At 43.5% G+C, this 21,353-nt stretch overlaps 2 protein-coding genes across 2 annotated transcripts; both read left to right on the top strand.

Moving 5' to 3' along the window:
* Positions 1 to 4,688: 4,688 nt before the first annotated feature.
* LOC311522691 (olfactory receptor 5W2-like) lies at positions 4,689 to 5,627 on the top strand (the record flags this gene model as incomplete). Its single annotated transcript, XM_084632181.1, has 1 exon — positions 4,689 to 5,627. One exon carries the CDS (start codon positions 4,689 to 4,691, stop codon positions 5,625 to 5,627), a length of 939 nt encoding a protein of 312 aa, XP_084488307.1.
* A 9,738-nt stretch (positions 5,628 to 15,365) lies between these two features.
* Positions 15,366 to 16,304, top strand: LOC311522690 (olfactory receptor 5AR1-like; the record flags this gene model as incomplete). The annotated part of the gene is made up of 1 exon (XM_084632180.1): positions 15,366 to 16,304. The coding sequence occupies one exon, from the start codon at positions 15,366 to 15,368 to the stop codon at positions 16,302 to 16,304; it is 939 nt and encodes a 312-aa protein (XP_084488306.1).
* Between the last annotated feature and the right edge of the window lie 5,049 nt (positions 16,305 to 21,353).

Below are 21,353 nucleotides of genomic sequence, written 5' to 3'. Positions count from 1 at the left end.
AGGATTTAAGCTTCAAAATGGAGCACACTATCTGGTGACATGGTCTTGGGCTGTCCCACAGGTACACAGGAAGGTAAACAGAGCCATTCACAGTTCATTTATTCTGAAGCACCTTTAATGGCCTCCACTTAAAATGTCTACCTCAGTAATACAAGTTTATAGGTTATTCTCCTAACTCCAGATATAGAAATAATCCATGTAAACAAATAGGATGAACACATTTAGTAGATTATAACCTTTATAATGATATGTTACATGGGGCACTTAGCATGAAGCATATTCCAGTTATGTCTTACTCATAAGCATATTTTTATAAAGCATATGGAGTGCAATGTCACACAGAGCTTTGCCCGGCACTAGACAGAAGGGGGAATTAAACCTGTATCTCCCACCTCACGAGTGAACACCCTAACTCTTGGGCTAAAAATTAGAAAGAGAAGGATCACTACCTTCTCCTATGGTGGCTGCGTTGCGACCGGCACCTAAATCCTCCCCCTGGGCACACACAGTGTTCTGGGACAAAGCTATTAGGAGTATTTGTAACAGAATTGTGAAGAGTTTCAGGTGAATCCAAACAGTATTGTTTTTGACAATAAACGATTAGTCCAGAAGAAATTCACCCATGTCTAGACACTGTTGTGTCCCAATGCTGGGCAATTACATAAAGAGGCATTTGGAGAGGTGACCAACTTAACAAAAGAAGGAAAGAGCTTTACAAGGAAGGGAGAAGAGTGACATGAAAAGGAGAGAGAAATAGCTTTAAGAGGAAGGGGGAAAACTCCCCCATCGAGTCAGGGAATGTCTATACGAAGCCCACTACATTGACTCAGCTATGGTGTGCAGCAGCACCATAGTGTAGATGCTTTCCACAGTGATGGAAGGGTTTTTCCTTCAATGTAGTTAATCCACGTCTCTAAGAGGCAGTAGCTAGGGCAATGGAAAAATGACGCTTAGGGTCAGCACAAGCTAACTGCCTTGCACAGGGTGTGAAAAATTTCCCCTCCCTGTGCGACAGAGCTCTGTTGATCTAATTTTTCAGCATAAACCAGGCCTCAGAGAAGCTGCTGATGGAAAAGACCAGTTGGGACATCTAGTCCTATCTCCCTGCCAGGGCAGCAGAATCCCCTTCGGTTCTTTCTGTTCAGGCGAGTTGGAAATAGTCCAGCTGTTCCAGCTTCCCAGTAGAGATTATTCTGCATTCTGACTGAGCTCAGTGTCAGGCTGTGTGTGTGTAGCAGGCACTCTGTGTGTGTGTTTGGTGTGCATCAGGGACTATGTGTGTACATGTGGTGGAGGGTACAGTGGAGCTGAATGTCAAGTGTAGGAAGGTGTGTGTCCCTTGTCCTGCCCAAGGCTCACCTTAAGAAGTGTTCCTGACTCTAACACTCAGATGCTCAGCTCCCAATGGGGTCCAAACCAGAAATAAATCTGTTTTACTCTTTATAAAAATTATACAGTGAAAACTCATAATTTGTTCACCCTCTGTAACACTGATAGACAGTTATGCACTGCTGTATGCTCCCCCAGGTATTAATACATTCTCTGGGTTAATTAATAAGTAAAAAGTGATTTTATTAAATACAGAAAGTAGGATTTAATTGGTTTCAAGTAATAACAGACAGAACAAAGTAAATTACCAAACCAAATAAAACACGCAAGTCTAAGCCTAATACAGTAAAAACTAAATGGAGGTAAATCTCACCCGCAGAGATTTTCAAATAAGCCTTTTTTCCTGAATAGAGTTCCTCCTAGTCTGGGTTGAGCAATCACTCACACTCCTGTAGTTACTGTCCTTTGTTCCAGTTTCTTTCAGGGATCTCCTTTGGGTGGAGGGACTATCTTTTCTGCGAGCTGAAGACAAAATTGAGGGGTTTCCTCAGGGGCTTATATAGTCTCTCTTTTGTGGCTGGAAACCCCTTCCCCTCTCCTTTGGAGAATCCAGCTCCAAGATGGAGTTTTGGAGTCACATGGGCAAGTCACATGTACATGCATGACTCAGTTCCTTCAGGACAAAGCTACATTCCCAGGAAAATTGGCATCTCTCAAAGGTCAGTGTTAGCCTAAGTGTTTCTTGATTGGGCACTTACAGAGAATAATCTTTTCTCCAGAAGCTGACCAACTGCTTCACTGAGGCTACTTCAAATCAAACAATTACATAACACGTATTCATAACTTTGAATACAAAAATGTTACATGCACACAAACAGGATGAATCTATCCAGTAGATCATAACCTTTGCAGAGATATCTTACATGGCCTAGCTACCATAAAACATATTCCAGTTTTGTCATATTTACATGCATAAGCATATTTCTATAAAGAATTATGGGGTGCAATGCCACACTCTGTTTCATGGACTATAAATGATAGGAAATAAATAAAATTAAGAAAAGAATCAGAAGGGAGCTGGCATGCTCGGAGATATTTTGTAGCAGCTTCTGCAGAGATGCTGCAGAGATCTTGAGTGTTAACCACCAGTTTGGGGAATATCCTCCTTTTTGCAGCCTGCCCTGACCTTGGCATTTTCAGTGAGGACTGCCCCAGGCACCTCCAGGTCACAGGAGGCACAGAAACCAGGAGGAGGAGTTATGAGCATGACTCTTAGAGGGGGCATAGTGTTGCCTCGGCACAGACCTGAGGTCACAGACTTTGGATAGAGAGATTGCTGATTGTTTGTTTTTTCTAGTGGTGTTCAGGAAGCAGGACTTTGTGTACATTACTATTTAGATTAACCAGCACACACATTTCTTTGTTGAAGAGAGACAAGTTTGCCAGCCTCAGTTTGGAACATGTATTAATAAAATGATGCAGTGTAATCTTATAACTTCACATACATTAACAAAAATGTATTAATATTTGCGATGAGAGCATGACTATTTCTAGTTGACTCATAGATTTATTTATCATCTTAAACTGAGCTCTGTGTGCAGATAATATGCATAAAGAGGGATAGTTTTGTGAACTGCAGAAGTCTGTAGCATGCTGTGGTTTCCTCTTCAGCTCCTCTGGTCATCATGTGGTCTCCATCAAGCAAAATGAGTGAACCTATCTTTTCTACTTTGGGGAGTAACCTCGCAATGGAAGGACGTAAGATACCATGGTGATTGGCATGCTATAAATAGCGAGATAATCTGGAGTACTCTTACATGTTTTACAGGTTTTACATTCCACCTACTGGGGCCAGAACAATGAGGTGATTCTGAAACCAGGAATAACTGAGAAGATATCAGCTACAGCCGGAAACAATTACTATGTTTCACCTGTATCTAACTTTCTGATCCTTTGATTCCAAATTTGTTGCTCAGGCTGGTTAAACATTTTTATTGAGAAGTTTTTTTTTTTATAGGAAATTGGATTTTCCTTTAACTATTTTTTCCAAAAAAATATCTTTTCCCTGTAAATTATAAGCTTTCCATCAAAACACCAAACTCCTCTCCTCCCTAAACCATAGCTTTGGAATTCTGGTGATGTTCCAGGGCAGTTCAGCAAGAGGAGAGACCATCATGCATCATGGGGGATGTAGTCCAGCCTGGGAATTGGCCCATGGAAGAGATTGGTGGTGTGTGGTATCTGCGGAACTCCCGTGCTACTTCCAAGTCAATGCATTAAGTTTTTAGCTAAAAGATTTTGGTCTACACACACACACAAAAAAAAAACCTCTGTGGATCAGCTCTTCACAATACACAGCTTGCACTGAAAACAGCAGGATTAAATATACCCCAAACCTCATACTCTGTAACTCTGGTAGAAATTTCATCATTTAATTACACAGTAAGAAAGAGCAGGTCAAATTAATCCCCAGGGCACCAATTACACTGAGGGTAGTTTTGGTTCACTGAATGCATTAATTCAGTGTTGTGTCTCTCTGAGCTCAGGTATTCCCAGTTGCTTCAGGAATCATGTCCCATAGATCAAACATCTCAGTATAAAACTTCCCGAATGCTCCAAAGAGGCAGTTTCTGTCGATGAGGAAACACGAACACATCTCTCTCTGTCTTCTCGGCAGGTACGTGCTATTGTCCTGAATTACCGTCACACACACACACACAGACACCATGGGGATCAGCAGCTATTGAATTCCAGACCTCCAGCACCAAAAGCCTCAGCCCCAACTCCGACCCCTTCAGCGAAAGGAGTGAACTGCTGGGTTGGAAAAAAAAGGCAATTAGCTAGTCACTGAAGCCAGGGCTTCCTATGATGACTCTGGGTTTTCTTACACGCTCCAGTAAATGCCAAACAGCTTAATTAGCACAGTGAGGAGCTTTACCCCAAACCGACATGCCAAGCCATAGTGGTCCCCTTGCCCAAAGAGGGTGGAAAGATTGACACTCCTTTACTCTCACCCCTTCTTTAGCTGCGGAATAATCCCTTCAGACTGATTCTCTCCCAGCAGAGTCACAAGTCCCAGTTTTCTGTTTGGATTAGTGAACAGCAGTGTTTGTGTGGGGGGCATGATTAACCTGCGTGTTATTGTGTTTGCACAGTGTCTGAATTTTATCAAACACCTGGAATGACCAGCTGTGAATATCTGGATCTGTGTACAAAGCCCTTTCCAGAGTGGGTCCTGATGTCCATTGAGAAACTTATCTCCATTTATCTTCACTTACTTCATTACAGAGACGGGACAGGTTTTCCGCACCATCCACCTGACCACATCTATGTAGCAGCCTGATCTCTGTTGAGAGGTGATGGAAGAGGGAAATCACTCAGAGGTGACTGAGTTCATTCTCTCAGGACTGACTAATCGTCCGGAGCTTCAGGTCCCCCTGTTTGCGGTGTTCCTACTGATTTATGGTATCACCCTGGTGGGGAATGGGGGGATGATCTTGTTAATCACAATTGATCCCCAGCTCCACACCCCTATGTACTTTTTCCTCAGGAATTTGTCTTTTTGTGACCTCTGCATTTCCTTGATAATTTCCCCTCCGATGCTGCTGAATTTCTCCGTCCAGAGGAAAAGCATTTCTTTCACTGCCTGCGCTGTGCAAATGTCTTTCTCTATCGTTTTCGCAGATGCTGAGTGCCTCTTGCTGGCTGTGATGGCGTATGACCGTTATGTGGCCATCTGTAACCCGCTGCTCTATACGGTCATCATGTCCAGGCAGCTTTGTAAACAGCTGGTGGTTGGGGTCTACACTGTGGGGGTGGTGGATGCATTGATAATCACGTGTTGTACATTTCGGCTGTCATTCTGCAGCTCCAACATCATCAATCATTTCTTCTGTGACGTCCTCCCACTGTTGGTGCTCTCCTGTTCTGACACCCGCATCAATGAGATTGTGATGTTTGCTTCCATGAGCTGCATTCAAGTGATCAGCTTTGTGACTGTCCTCCTCTCCTATGTCTATATCATCTCCACCATCCTGCAGATCCGCTCTCCTGAGGGCCGGCACAAACCCTTCTCCACCTGCTCTTTCCACTTGAATTCTGTGGTCCTGTATTTTGGCACCCTCTTCTTCATGTATTTACGTCCCACCTCCAGCTATTCCATGGACACAGACAAAGTGACCTCAGTGTTTTACATGCTATTGATCCCCATGTTGAACCCTCTTATCTACAGCCTGAGGAACACGGAGGTGAAGGACGCCCTGAGGAAAGCATTGAATAAACTCCTAACCAATTTTTGAATCTGTTTAGTGGTGGGGAATGGGGAATGGAAATAGATTAATTCAATTCCCAGCCCATTACAAAGTAATTTCGCAGAGCACGTGGGAGTATTGTTCTTTATTGTATCGTTATTATTATTTTTTTTTCTATTCCTACAAGGTCTGCAGGCCCCAACTGAGATCAGTCGACAAAACATGGGAAGCATGACAGGGCCAGCGAGAGAGAATGATTTTATAAGCTGGTGGCTAAGGTGCATCCACCTAGAGGGTGAAATGTTCAACTTCACATCTCAGGACATTGGTTGGCAGTTCCAAAGGTGTTTCTGTGACCCAACCAGTTACACAGAGTTTTAGGAATAAAATTAGGAATAAAATTGCAAAAAGTGTGTGTGTGTGGGCTGAGGGAGGATAGCACAAGAACCCATGGACTTCAATTGCAGTAAGGGTGGTTTAGGTTGGACGTTAGGAAACAGATCCCAACAGTGAGGGTGCCTATGCACTGGAATAACTGGCCTCGGAAGTTTGTGGAATTTCCACTTTGGAGATTTTTAAGAGGAGGTGAGAGAAACACCTGTCAGGGATGTTCTAGATAATACTCAGTTCTTCTGTGAGTGCAGGGGACTGGACTAGATGACTTCTCGAGGTCCCTTCCAGTCCTATGATTCTATGATCACACAAGGAGCCCTGCACTGGGAGGAGGGGGGACGCCAGCCAGAGCACTGGGCAGGGCAATAGACACACATCTGCCAACACTTGATATTCAGCTCCACCGTAACCACCACCACACGCACACACAGAGTGTCTAATGCACACACACAAAGAAGGCGCAGTACACACACACACAACGCCCACTGCAACACACACACAGTGCCCACTACACACAACACACACAGTGCCAACTGCACACCAAACACACACACACAGCCTGGCAGTGAGCTCAATCAGAATGCGGAATAATCTCTACGGGGAAGCTGGGACAGCCGGCATATTTCCAACTCTCCTGAACAAAAAGAACCGAAGGGGATTCTGCTGCCCTGGCAGGGAGATAGGACTAGATTTCCAAACCAGTATTTTCCATCGGCAGCTTTTGTGAGGCCACGTTTAGGCTTAAAAAATAGATCAACAGAGCTCTGTCACACAGGGTGGGGAAACATTTCACACCCTGTGCGAGGCAGTTAGCTTCTACTGACCCTCAGTGTCATTCTTCCATTGACCTAGCTGTTGCCCCTTGGGGATGTGGATTAACTACGTCGAAAGAAAAACCCTTCCATCAACATGGAAAGCATCTACACTATGGTGCTGCTGCACACCATTGCTGAGACAATGTAATGACCTGTGGATAGACATTCCCTGACTCAATGGGGGAGTTTTCTCCCTTCCCATTAAAGCGATTTTTCTCTCCTTTTCCATCATTCTTCTCCCTCCCTTGTAAAGTTCTTTCCTTCTTTTGATGGGTAAATAGGTTCAGAAATTTTTACTCTCAGCATAATTCCTTTCTTCCCTTCCCATGAATGTCATTTCAATTAAAGGCCAAAATGCTCTGAAACTGACTTGTTTTCCCATGACTTGGTGGTACCTCTTTGTTTTTCCTCCCTTCACTTACAATGAGTTAAGACAGGTTTCTGAGTAGCAGCCATGTTAGTCTGAATCCTCAAAAAGAAAAGGAGGACTTGTGACACCTTAGAGACTAACAAATTTATTTGAGCATAAGCTTTCGTGAGCTACAGCTCACTTCATCAGATGCATTCAGTGGAAAATACAGTGGGGAGATTTATATACACAGAGAACATGAAACAATGGGTGTTACCATACACACTGTAACAAGAGTGGTCAGGTAAGTTGAGCTATTACCAGCAGGAGAGTCGGGGGGAAAAAGCCTTTTATAGTGATAATCAAGGTGGGCCATTTCCAGCAGTTGACAAGAACATCTGAGGAACAGTGGAGGGCGGGGGGAATAATCATGGGGAAATAGTTTTACTTTGTGTAATGACCCATCCACTCCCAGTCTTTATTCAAGCCTAAGTTAATTGTATCCAGTTTTCAAATTAATCCCAATTCAGCAGTCTCTCATTGGAGTCTTTTTCTGAAGTTTTTTTTGTTGAAGAATTGCCACTTTTCAGTCTGTAATCGAGTGACCAAAGAGATTGAAGTGTTCTCCGACTGATGCGTAGGAGATGTTTTAGTTGGGGGCTGAAGGGGATGGCTACTGGTGTTCTGTTATTTTCTTTGTTGGGCCTGTCCTGTAGTAGGTAACTTCTGGGTACTCTTCTGGCTCTGTCAATCTGTTTCTTCACTTCAGCAGGTAGGTTCTGTCACAATCCATCCCCCAGTCCAACGGCTGCTTCCTTTATCCCTTCAGATGCAGTGAATCAATGGGCAGAGAGACAGAGAGAGAGAGAGAGCGTGTGAGAGAGTGCACAGCTCCTTGGGATGTCTCCACCTTCTTTTTAGAATCCTATTCCCCCTTTGAGAAACATTTAAACCTGGTTACCAGAAGACAAAAGGTGTATGTAGAAGATGTTCCCTGCTGCTTTTTCCTCACCTTTTGAGCTTCCTTTGTTTCCCTTCCTGCTTGGTGACTCTGGTTTGGTTTCCCCAGGAAGAGCCACTGAGTTTGGCTGGGCAGGTCATGGATAGACTTGGTTCCATGTGCCAGTGTGAAAGTGAAGGTCGGTAGACAGGTGTCAGTGTGGGTCACAGGAAGATGCCCAGAGTGCCCTGCGAAGCTGTGGGATCATGACTGGCAAGGAGCCTGTCTGGGTCTAGGAGTGTGTGATTCCATCCCTTCCGTCCTCTGACAGTCTGTTTCCGTAGCCTCTTTCCTTCCCTGTCTCTGGTTCCCGCCTGAAGGAGGTTTGAAAAGCCACTGTGTGATCTGATCACCTCGCCCGAAGTAACAGAGTATGTGGCACCAGCCGACGCTCTTTGCTGAAGGGGGGCTGTAAGACAGTTGTGGAGGCCCGAAACAAACCTTCCCTGTGTGAGTGGGACGAGTGAAAGATCCGTAGGGATTCTGGGAGCCAGGGGGTCCAAAAGGGATTCCCGCACTCACCAGGTAAAATGCGGGCCGGTGAGTCAAAAAGGATCACCGTCCTCCCAAAAGGCACACACTAGTTCACTTGCAAGTTTCTGGAAAAAATTGGAATTGGTATACCAGGGATAGGGATCATTTAAAATTAAAGGGAAAGTTTTGACCTTGACATGGTTGTGCACCTCAGAAGTGCACTTCTGGCCAATGTCAGTGTGAGGCATATTTCTACTGGCGTGAAGAAACAGAAGGGGGGAAAAACAGCTCCGTGAATCTCAAATGAGGAGTCACAAGGACTCCCAGGAATAACTTACAACATGATTAAAAGAGATAAAAATAAAATCATTTAACTGTGAACAATTTAGGCAAATTAGCTAAAAAACACTCCTGGTGTGTACAATCTTTGTTTTATAAGTTTAAGATAAATTGGTGTTGTTTTCAAATTGTAAAACCAAAAAATACTTTTGCCAGACAAAAGAAACTAGTGTTGTATTTAGCATTTAATCCTTAAGGTGACTTAATGCTTTACAAGATTTAAAATGTTTTTAAATAAAGACCAGAGTTGTGGTTGCAGCAGGACAGTCAAAGCCAGAAAAATGGAAAAAAAGATTTTAAATCTGTTTTGGTAACTTGTCTATAAAACAAATACAGAAAAATATGGGGAGTAATTCCTCAGTTTTGCCTGCAATCAGCAAGGGTATTTGTAAAAAAAATAATATTTTAAGCAATACTGCCAACAGTGTGTAATCTGCCAGGAACATAGTGTTGGTAAAGCTGTCAAGGTTAGGCAGGCAGCACATCCCCCTTCCTGGGGACCTTTTGTAAATATTCAAATGGATTTTATTTAAATGTCTAAATGTTGTAATTTTAAGTATGTTAGTTTTAGTTCATGTATTTTCCAACTGGGTTGAGGCCTTTCCCTATAAAAAGGCAGAGACCAAAACTGTTGTAAAACTTTGTTTAAGGATTTTGTACCACAATTTGGCATACCTGTGAGTAGCAACAGTGATAGCAACAGTGATAGTGGACCTAATGTTATTGAACAAATTATAAGAAGTTATGTGTAGCTTTACAGATCCAACACAATCTCCACTGCCCCCACCACTCGCAGTTTGCTGGGACAGTAAAACGTCAAAATGGGATTCTGAAAAATAAACTGGCCAAGATCTGTGCTAAAACAAATTTAAAGTGGCCAAATGCCCTCCCATTAGCATGAATGAATATGAGGGCCACTCCCAACCGAAAGACTGGACTTAGCCCTCGTGAAATTCTAACAGGGCTCCCGATGTGACTACTGGCTGTGCCCCCACTGGCCCTGGCTCAGATGGACAGTCATTTAATGGATGACACAATGCTTAATTATTGTCAGGCACTAACAAAATGTGTTAGGTCTGTTTATATACAGCAGCCATATCACTCGCTGAAACCAGGAGTTTCCAGGAGCTACATAGAGATCCATCAGCAAGGAACTGCCCTGGACCCATGCTGAAAGACCCTTACTGAGTCCTGTTAATAATCAACACCTCAGTGAAGTGCCAAGAATTGACTACCTGCCCATGTTTCTCACTGTAATGACTCTCCGACTGATGATCAGTCTATCTTTCCTTCTGGCGTTGTTGCTCCTTCTGGACAGCAGGAGTGAAGGACAAGGTGAAAAGCTGGTACCCTCTCCCTTATCCACTGACAAAACTACTGTGCATTTGGACTTTGCTAGAAGAACCAAACCATTACAGGGTGACGTGCTAGTAACCTCTCCCCTGCATAATGCCAAAGCACAGCTGTTCCAAGAAAGAAGAAGGAACACTCGCTCTGCTGAAACCACCAAAGTCCAGGGATTCCTGACTACAAAAGACATTAAGAATTGGACACGATGGAAAAGACAAAGTATTATTTACTGGAAAGGACGGAGTTGTGGACACTTTGCTTGGGAATGGGGCACTACTTGGTATTTAGGGTTTCTCCTGGGGGTGGCAAAATGCGCCGTTGGGCAAGTAACCTGGGGATGGACTGTCCTCCCTAATTGGCTCCCAGACAATGGATATCCAAAACGCCTTGCTACCACAAGCATGAACCCCACCATCCCTTCCTCCATTATCCTCACCACCACCCCCACAACCTACCCAAATATACACGATACCCTATATTCAAATGAAACCCAATGACCAAAACCTTCACATTTCAGTGATTTATGGAAATTTTGCTCTGAGAAATTATTTTTTAAGGTTCAGGACCATTCATATGAGCGAATGATTGAGTGGAGAACAGATGGGTTGGTGGATATAGAAATATATGATATCACTGCAACTGAGCCCCAGAAGTCAGAAATTAAAATTAATGGGGCTCATAGCTGGACAAAGATGATGGCCATTCCTGGAGTTTGTAGCATAATAGATAGAAAAAGGCCCTTACTGTTATTTAATCACCCAACTAGTAAATAATCAAACAAATACCCAGAAAGTTTGTTCTGCTGCTGAAAAAGATTACCGGTACTGAAAATGTCCCAGTAACCAACCATTGGCCTGTGCCCTATTGTAATATACCCCATCCTAGGCCATTGATGTGATGCCTCTCAGCCTTTTTGGGAAGGTGTTTAGCCAGCAGATGTGGTCTAATACTTCACAAGGGAGAGATGTGTCAGTGTGTTGGGACACCGATGGACTGTAATTCATGCTACACTAGGGACAGTAAAATTCACACCACCCTTATCTACTTTTCAGATTACCTCTATATATCCTAATTGTTCAAAAGGAGCTGCCATTCGGTTGGCACAGCAAAGCACCTGGGTTTCCGCTAGAAAGAAGAGGGACTTGGTTGGCCACCTCTGGGATGGTGCAAATTGTGTAGCTGCAATCTGAAATATCCATAAAAGTCAGCAACATGAGGAAAAATTGGGACAGCTGGAAAAAGCCACGGACCTTATTACTGGAGCACAGCTAGCCCAGGTTCAGGCTGGTGTTAGTGAATTATACGTTATATCCACCCTTACTTCAATGACCCAAAACCTGTTAACAGAAATGGTATTAGGTATCACCAATGCTGGAAAGGCATTGCAGTGGGATGTGGCTTGTTCAGAGGTTCAGAATTTTCTGAATGACCAGCTTAAGACCATTCAGAAGGATCTTGAACATCAGGCATGGCCTACTGCCCTTACAAATACCTCAGGAGTTCCATGTAATCTGTGGCTGTGGAGACATACTTGGAGATTTTCTGAATGGAGATGCAAGCATTCACAGTGCTCCTTCCAAGCATACGGGCCACTCTGAGGGGTATGGGCTCCCACCTGCTGAATCCTGCCAGGTCCATGGGGAGGATGCATGTGGGATTGGATAATTCACAGAGACATTTGGGAAGTTGAACTACCTGATTTGGTATGTCCTAAAAAATTAGGTATGCCCAACCGATTTGTAGTCAGTGCTTCTGGAATAACGCCCGAGATTTGGGTAGGGATTGGAAGCTAATGGACACTCTGGCCATTAGAGCCCCCTCAACTTCAGTGTGTATGTAAACTAAAACCAGGAGAAGTTGTCACTGTTCATGACAACATTTGTTGGAAAGGTATGGGACACGGGACTACCCTGACAGGACGCCTACTTTTCCAAACTAATAATAGTTTTGTGCATCTTGAAACCACCACCTTGAATGATGTACATTTTAATCTCACCACAGCTGCAGGCATTCATTGGCCTGCAGATCATTCATTGGCCTGCAGATAAAACTCTGCAATTAGCCCCTTCAGTTCCAGATACCCTTTAACTGGACTGCTTTAGTACCTGACCGATTCCAAAATTTGCTTTCAATCCTACCAGAGTTTCAGAAAATTTCCAAATTACAGGGACAAATTCACATGCTCCAAAATATATAGCAAGCCAAAAAGAATGCCTTTAATACTGCCTATAGAATGTCTACTTTGTGTACCCAGACTAATGTATTGTGTTTTGTGGCTAAAGCTATACAACAATCCCAACCACATCATATTATCCCCATGGGAATGCTGTTGCTTTTACCGCTGTTTAGCATAGGGTTATGTTCTTGTTGCTGTAAGAAATGTATTTATCATTGCCTATCTAGCCCTAGACCTGCCAACCTCAGTGCAAGGAAGTAGGTGGCACTAATGATTGTAAATGGAATGTGTGACACAGTTTGGGCAGAAGAACAGGAGGACGAAAAGGAGAAAATTAACCGGCTCATGGATATAGAAGTATAGGCCCAATTTGGTGCCAAAAAGGCACCAAATGGGGGAATGTGAAGGAACATCTAGTAGGCCTAAACTAATAGGCCAAAAACTTTGGTCAAACTAACTGTGCATATGAAGCATAAGAAGAGAGTGAGGAAAATTCCATTAAGGGGCAATTGTAAAAGCACAGCTTAAGAAATGTAACCATAACAGCTAAAAGTTAAAAAAAAATGTTAAGCGCAAAGGAAACACCAGTCAATAACAGGAAAAGCTTGTTTTGCTAAACTCCAAGTATGGCAAAGCTACAGTTAAAGCTTGCACTACATGCCAAATAAGGGAAATGCTGTTGAAGGAAGTCGTTTAACAAATTGTGGTTTTCAGCAATATAAGCTTCTGTATTTCTGTTTACGCCAGGGCAGCTCCAGCTGACTCTCCCTGTATGTGCATGCATGAAGAAAGGAGCCTCAGGTTTGTTCTGGTCCAAACACAACACGTGGTTAATTTTCCACCACACTGTTTAGAAACAAAATTAAGTAGAACACACATTTCTTTGTTTACGACAGAGAGGTTTGCCAGCCTCAGTTTGGAACATGTATTAATAACACGACACAGTGTAATCTTCTAACTTCATAAACATTTTCAAAAATATTAACATTTACAATGACAGCAAGACTAGTTTTAGTTAACTCGTAGACTTATTTAGCATCTTACAGCTGAGCTCTATGTGCAGATAATATGCATGCAATAGGGATAGTTTTGTGAACTGCAAAACTCAGTAGCATACTGTGGTCTCCTCCTGAGCTCCTCTGGTCATCATGTGGTCTCCATCAAGCAAAATGAGTGAACCTACCTTTCCTACTTTGGGGAGAAACCTATCAACAGAAGGGCATAAGATACTCTGGTGATTGGCATCCTATAAATAGCTAGATAATTTGGAGTGCCAGGACAATGAGGTGATTCTGAAACCAGGAGTGGCAGTGAAGATATCAGCTATGGATGCCAATAATTAATATTGGTTTCAGAGTAACAGCCGTGTTAGTCTGTATTCGCAAAAAGAAAAGGAGTACTTGTGGCACCTTACAGACTAACCAATCTATTTGAGCATGAGCTTTCGTGAGCTACAGCTCACTTCATCGGATGCATACCGTGGAAACTGCAGCACTTGTATCTAACTTTCAGTTCCTTTGGTTCCAAATGTGTTGCTAAGGCTGGTTGAAAATGTTTCTTGAGAAGTCTTTTTTGATGGGAAATTGGATTTTCAGTTCAACTACTTTTTGCATAAAATTACTTTTTCCCCTGGAAATTATGAGCTTTCCATCAAAAAAGCCAAACTTCCCTCCTCCCTAAACCATGGCTGTGGGACTTTGGTGATGTTCCAGGGCAGTTCAACAAGAGGAGAGACCATCATGCATCATGGGGGATGTAGTCCAGCATGGGAGCCTGGCCTATGGAAGAGATTGGTGGTGTGTGGTGTCTGAGGCACCCCCGTGCTATATCTGAGTCAAAATATTTTAGTGAAAAGATTTTGGTCTCCAGAAGAAATACCCTTTGTGGATCAGCTCTACACAGTACTCGGCTTGAAACTCTGTAACTAACCTGAAACTCTGTAACTCCGGTAGTAATTGCATCATTTTATAACACAGTAGGAAGGAGTGGGACAAATTAATCCCCAGGGCACCAATTACACCAAGGTGGCTTTGGTTCACTGAATGGATTAATTAGGTGTTATGGCTCTCTGAGCTCAGGTATTCCCAGTTGCTTCAGGAATCATGTGCCATAGATCACACATCTCAGTATAAAATTTCCCGAATGCTCCAAACTGGTGATTTCTATCGATGGGGAAATGCCACCACATCTCTCTCTCTCTTCTCAGCAGGTACGTGCTATTCTCCTGAATTACAGTGACACACACACGCAGACACCATGGGGATCAGCAGGTATTGAATTCCAGACCTCCAGCATTTAATGCCTCAGCCCCAGCTCCTACCCCTTCAGCAAAAGGAGCAACCTCCTTGGTTGGAAAGAATAGGCAATTACACAGTCACTGAAGGCAGGGCTTCCCATGATGTCGCTGGGTTTTCATACAGGCTCCAGTAAATGCCAAAAAGCTTAATTAGCACAGTAAGCAAGCTTAACCCCAAATGGACATGTCAAGCCACAGAGCTCCCCTTGCCCAAAGAGGGTGGAAAGATTGACACTCCTTTAATCTCAACCTTTCTTTAGCTAAGGAATAATCCCTTCACACTGATTTTCTCACAGCAGAGTCACAAGTCATTGTTTTCTGTTTGGATGAGTAAACAGGAGTGCTTGTGTGGGGGGCATGATTAACCTGAACTGTATTGTATTTGCACCGTGTATGTATCTTATCGAACACCTGGAATGACCAGCTGTGAACATCTGGCTCTGTGGACTAAGCCCTTCCCTGAGAGGGTACTGATGTCCATTAAGAAACTGATCTCCATTTATCTTCACTTATTTCATTACAGAGAAGGGGAAGGTCTTCCGCACCATTCATGTGCCCACATCTCTGAAGCAGCCTGATCTCTGTTCAGAGGTGATGGAAAAGGAAAATCACTCAGATGTGACTGAGTTCATTCTCTCAGGACTGACAGATCGTCCAGAGCTGCAGGTTCCCCTGTTTGTGGTGTTCCTACTGATTTATGGTATCACCCTAGTGGGGAATGGGGGGATGATCTTGATAATCACGACTGACCCCCAACTCCACACCCCAATGTACTTTTTCCTCAGGAATTTGTCTTTCTGTGACCTCTGCATTTCCTTTATAATTTCCCCTAAGATGCTGCTGAATTTCTTAGCCGAGAGGAAAAGCATTTCTTATACTTCCTGCGCTGTGCAAATGTCTCTCTCTATCGTTTTCGCAGATGTAGAGTGCCTCTTGCTGGCTGTGATGGCGTATGACCGTTATGTGGCCATCTGTAACCCACTGCTCTATACGGTCAGCATGTCCAGGCAGCTTTGTAACCAGCTGGTGGTTGGGGTGTACTCTGTGGGAATTGTGGATTCAATGATATACACGTGTTGTACATTTCGGCTGTCATTCTGCAGCTCCAACATCATCAATCATTTCTTCTGTGACATCCCCCCGCTGCTGGCGCTCTCCTGTTCTGACACCCACATCAATGAGATTATGATGTTTGCTTTCACGTTGTGCTTTACAGTGAGCATCTTTGTGACCATCCTCCTCTCCTATGTCTATATCACCTCCACTATCCTGCAGATCCGCTCCGCCGAGGGCCGGCGCAAAGCCTTCTCCACCTGCTCTTTCCACTTGACCTCTGTGGTCCTGTTTTATGGCACCCAACTCTTCATGTATTTACGTCCCACCTCCAGCTTTTCAATGGACACGGACAAAATAGTCTCAGTGTTTTACACATTGGTGATCCCCATGTTGAACCCCCTCATCTACAGCCTGAGGAATACGGAGGTGAAGGACTCCGTGAGGAGAGCAATGAATAAACTGCTAACCAATTCTTGAATCTCTGTAACTCAGTCCTGGTTTAGTGATGGGGAGTGGAAACAGGTAAATTCAATTCCCATCCCATTACAATGTAATTTCGCAGAACCTGTGGGCGTATTGTTCATTATTATATTGTTATTATTATTAATTTGTTTGTATTCCAACAAGGCCTCTAGGCCCCAACTAAAATCAGGGCTTTGTTAGGCTATTACCCCATCAAAATTCCAGGAGGCATCTGTTGCAGATGTGTGAATATTTGTGACGGGCTTCTGTAGAACTGATCAATGAAATTGTTTTTAATTGTTCATTTTATTAATATAACTTCAAAAATAAAGTTTTATGAATGCAACTACATTCATTCATAAAACCAGATACCCCAATAACTGGCTAATTGAGTTTCACTTTCAATCCAATTGCTGCTTATATCACTGAAACTTACATTGTTTCAACATTGTAACGTCTTCTAACTGTTTGCCATTCCTTACACTTGTCCATATTGTAACACAAACTCCATTTTAACTTGTCCCAAACTCCATTTTAAAATGCTCACTCTCTTTTGTAAAAGTTTGCTGCAACCTTCATTTTTGCAAAACCCTGCTGTAATCTTATTAGTGTAGTTTAGATGTGTGAATGATGGATATATGTATGGATGATGGAATCAACCTCCAGCCCCAGACTGTCCTGATGAAATAAAGTGTAAACGCCAATGGCTGAAGATGCAGACAACAGCCCTGACAAAGCAAGAAGAGTCCACCCTCAAAAGAAAAGAACAAAAGTAAAATTGAAGAAACATCAAATCCAGTTCCTAGGCTGAAAGTCATGTCTGCAACTGACGGGTGATCAATCACACCGAACCCAGAGGCAGCGTGACAGAACAAAACCTATAGATTCTGGATTCAAACTAAAGCCTACAAAAAGGATGGGTGAGATGGATCACTTTGGACGGTAACATTCTGCTGCCAACATGGAAGGGCATTGGTGCATGCCCAACAGAGCCCCAGTTCTTCCTTGTGCCTGGCTTTCCTGGCCAGTTAGCCGTCACAAGCTACAAACCCAGGCCACGAAATCAAGTTACATTCAGGACTGGTAACTAACTAGCAGCTGCAGAACATTTGATGTGTTTGTGTGTAAATATATATACATAGGTATTAGATATTATTTATTGGTCAGAAATCAAATTGTGTTATAATAAAAATGGCATCTTGTCTTGTCCCCTGAAAGGATCCGGGATAGTTTTCTGCTTTGTAGTGGGTTTGGTTCTGATATGCAGTTGCAAGTATGAAGTGTGTGGTTTCCATGGCTGAACCAAAGGGAGTTTTGCATCTTTCACCCTCCTGATATTCTGCAGCCCTTTATGTCCTCTGTGGGGTTCTTGTGTAGATTTTTGCCAGGATTGTGTCCATTCTTGTGGAGGAGAAAGGTGAGTTCCATCAAAATGGCCTTTATTTTAAGTTAAGGGAGCAACAAAGCAAGTAAGAACAAGGGTAACATATCCAAAAGAGAACATGTGGTTTGTGTGTCCACTGTGAGAATCTGCACTGAACTGAATATAAAATTATATGAAAAGGGTGAGTTTTCTCTAGCACATAAATTAAAGAGAAAGAAAAAGTCATATCAGAGACTAGTTGTTTATACCACATCAGCAGGTTAGCTATGATGTCTTACTCTTAGTTCTGCACGTAAGTCCTATGGACTCTGAAGAATAGGGATTCCTGGAACTGTACAGCTCGGGTTACGGAGAGTGAGAAATGGCTAGAGCTGGGCCAATAGTTGATTTTTGAGTTCATGGGTGGTTACAAAAAATTGAAAAACAAATTCACTTCAACCTGAACCAAATCTGAAAATTCCTCAAATGTTTGGCAAATTGAAAACATTGATGGAAATGTCCTGTGGGGTGGAAGGAACTATTTAGCATGACCAGAAATGGAACATTTCCTTTCCTTCCTGGATACTTTTTGATGTAAATACAAAGACAATGTAGGGCCACACTGACAAAATGAATGGGAATGGAAGAGACGGTAAAGGTGCTGCTTCCCCTGTAGACTTTAAATGAGTGATTAGATCACTCCTGTGGGAAGTGGGAGATCCCGGTCCATCCCCCCTCTGTCTGATGGGGAGAAACAATTTGAAAGTGGGTCTCCCACATTTCTGGACAGGATCCTGGTGACTGGGCTATGTTCTGTTCTGCATCGTTCTCAGGACTGGTCTATGCTACATGTGTAAATTGATCTAAGTTATGCTGCTTCAAGTTGACTAATTTAGTCTGACTTACAGCGGTGTCCACACCTTGCTATGTCAACCGGAGAGTTGTGTAACTGAAGTAGTGTAACACTAATCATCTGACAATGTTAGATCGGCCCTGAGGAAGATCTATGATGGAACATAGTATTGGGGGGTGGGGGGTGGAGTACAGACTTCAACAGGTGAGCGCTCTCCTATTGACTTAGCATGTCTTCCCCAGACCTGCTCAATCAACACCATTTCATCTATTGCAGTAGTCCCGATTGAGCCAGTTGTGTAGATATGGCCTCTGCCTCTCCTGTTGAAACTGTTGCATTGTGGATAAAACACAGGAAGAATCACAGGGCCAGAAAGAGAGAATGACTCTACAGACAAGTAGTTTGGGGCACCGACGTGCTCAACTTCATGTCTCTGTTCCAATGTTTTTTTTAATTAGTTTTCCACCTTAGAACAACTTTGAAAGGAGAGATTGAGAGCAACCCAGACTGGAATAGTACATCACTCAGGGGCTGGGATGCTTTCTGGAAATACAGGAAAACCAAGTGTATATTTTTGCCCAGCACTGGACAGAAGGGGGAATTGAACCTGGATCTCCCACCTCATAGGTGAACAGCCTAACTATTGAGCTAAAAATTACAAAGAGAGGGAGCATCACCACCTCCTACCAGTGGCTGCTTTGTGACCGGCACCTAAATCCTCCTCCCCCACAAACATTGTTTTGGGACAAGGCTATTAGGAGACTTTCTAACACATTTGTGAATAGTTTCAGGTCAACCCCAACAGCATTGTTTTTCACAATAAATTATTCATAAATCTAATAGTGAAAAGTGCAAGGTCATGCATTTAGGGATTAATAACAAGAATTTTTGTTATAAACTGGGGACGCATCACTTGGAAGAAACAGAAAAGGAGAAGGACCTCGTAGCATTGGTTCAACGCAGAATGACTATGAGCCCACAAGGTGATATGGCTGTGAAAAAAGCTAATGCGGTCTTGGGATGCATCAGGCGAGGTATTTCCAGTAGAGATACGGAGGTGTTAGTGCCGTTATCCAAGGTACTGGTGAGACCTCCTCTGGAGTATTGTGTGCAGTTCTGGTCTCCCATGTTTAAGAAAGATGAATTCAAACTGGAACAGGTACAGAGAAATGCTACTAGGATGATCCGAGGAATGGAAAACATGTCTTATGAAAGAAGACTCAAGGAGCTTGGCTTGTTTAGCCAAACCAAAAGAAGGCTGAGGGGAGATTTGATTGCTCTCTGTAAATATATCAGAGGGATAAATACCACAGAGGGAGAAGAACTCTTTAAGCTCACTACCAATGTGGACACAAGATCAAATAGATAAAAACTAGCATCAGGAAGTTTAGACTTGAAATTAGACGGACGTTTCTAACCATCAGAGGAGTGAAGTTCTGGAATAGCCTTCGAGGGGAAGCAGTGGGTGCAAAAGACATATCTGGCTTTAAGACTAAGCTTGATAAGTTTATGGAAGGGATGATATGATAGGCTAGCCTAATTTTGGCAATTAATTGATCTTCAACTCTTAGCGGTAAATATGCCCAATGGCCTGTGATGGGATGTTAGATTGGGTGGGATCTGAGTTAGTACAAAGAATTCTTTCCTGGGTGCCTGGCTGATGAGTCTTGCCCACTTGCTCAGGGTTTACCTGATCACCATATTTGGGGTCGGGAAGGAATTTTCCTCCAGGACAGATTGTCAGAGGCCCTGGGGGGTTTTCACCTTCCTCTGCAGCGTGGGGCCTGGGTCACTTGCTGGAGGATTCTCTTCACCTCGAAGACTTTCAACCGTGATTTGAGGATTTCAATAGCTCAGACAGAGGTTAGAGGTTTGTTACAGGAGCGGGTGGGTGAGATTCTTTGGCCTGTGTTGTACAGGAGGTGAGACTAGACATTGATAATGGTCCTTTCTGACCTGAAAGTCTATGATTCTATGATTAGTTCGGAAAAAAATCACCCATTTCTAGATACTTTCATGTCCCAACGCTGGGAATTTCCTTTAAGAGACTCTTGGAGAAGTGACCAGCACATGAAGTGGAATACAGTCATCTAAGTTACAGCGCAGGCAGGATGCTGTGGTCAAGCTCATGTGGGAGGAAACTGACATACTCCGCTGTATGGTGGATCTAATGCGGGAAAGGCAGCAAGACCACAGACTGCTGCTGCAGCCCCTGAATAACAGCCCTCCCTCCTCCGCAAGTTCCATAGCCTCCACACCCAGATGCCCAAGAACACGAGGGGAGGGGGAGGCTACAGGGACCCACACAGTCAACCCCAGAGGATTGCACAAGCAGCAGAAAAATGGCATATCCTAAATGCTGATTTGGTTTCTGTACTTGTCCTTCCCTCCTCCTCCACCCCCCTAACCCAATACCTCCCTCCCCCATCTAGCTTCTGATTTCTCTTAATGTTTTGTTCAACAAATAATGAAGAAAGGTTTTTAAACAATTGTGACTATATTTCCTTTCATATATATAGAGGGGGTGGGTAACTTTAAGAGAAACAGACACAACTCTCACACCGTACCCTGGCCAGACATGAAACTGGCTTTCAAAGCTTCTCTGATGTGCAGCATACCCTGCTGAGCTCTTCTAATCGCCCTGGTGTCTGGCTGTGCAAAACTGGCCACCAGGCAAGTTGCCTCAACCTCCCACCCTGCCATAAATGTCTCCCACTTACTCTCATAGATATTGTGGAGCACACCACAAGCAGCAATTACAATTGGAATATTGGGGGTGCTGATATCTAACCGAGTCAGTAAACTGCACCAGCATGCTGTCAAATGTCAAAACGCACATTCTGCCACC

The sequence above is a fragment of the Lepidochelys olivacea genome (genome assembly GCF_965140295.1).
Source record: "Lepidochelys olivacea isolate rLepOli2 genome assembly, chromosome: 6".
NCBI classification, from domain to species: domain Eukaryota; kingdom Metazoa; phylum Chordata; order Testudines; family Cheloniidae; genus Lepidochelys; species Lepidochelys olivacea.
The sequence above is the reverse complement of the archived record's forward strand: the minus strand, read 5'-3'. Positions and strand labels throughout refer to the sequence as shown.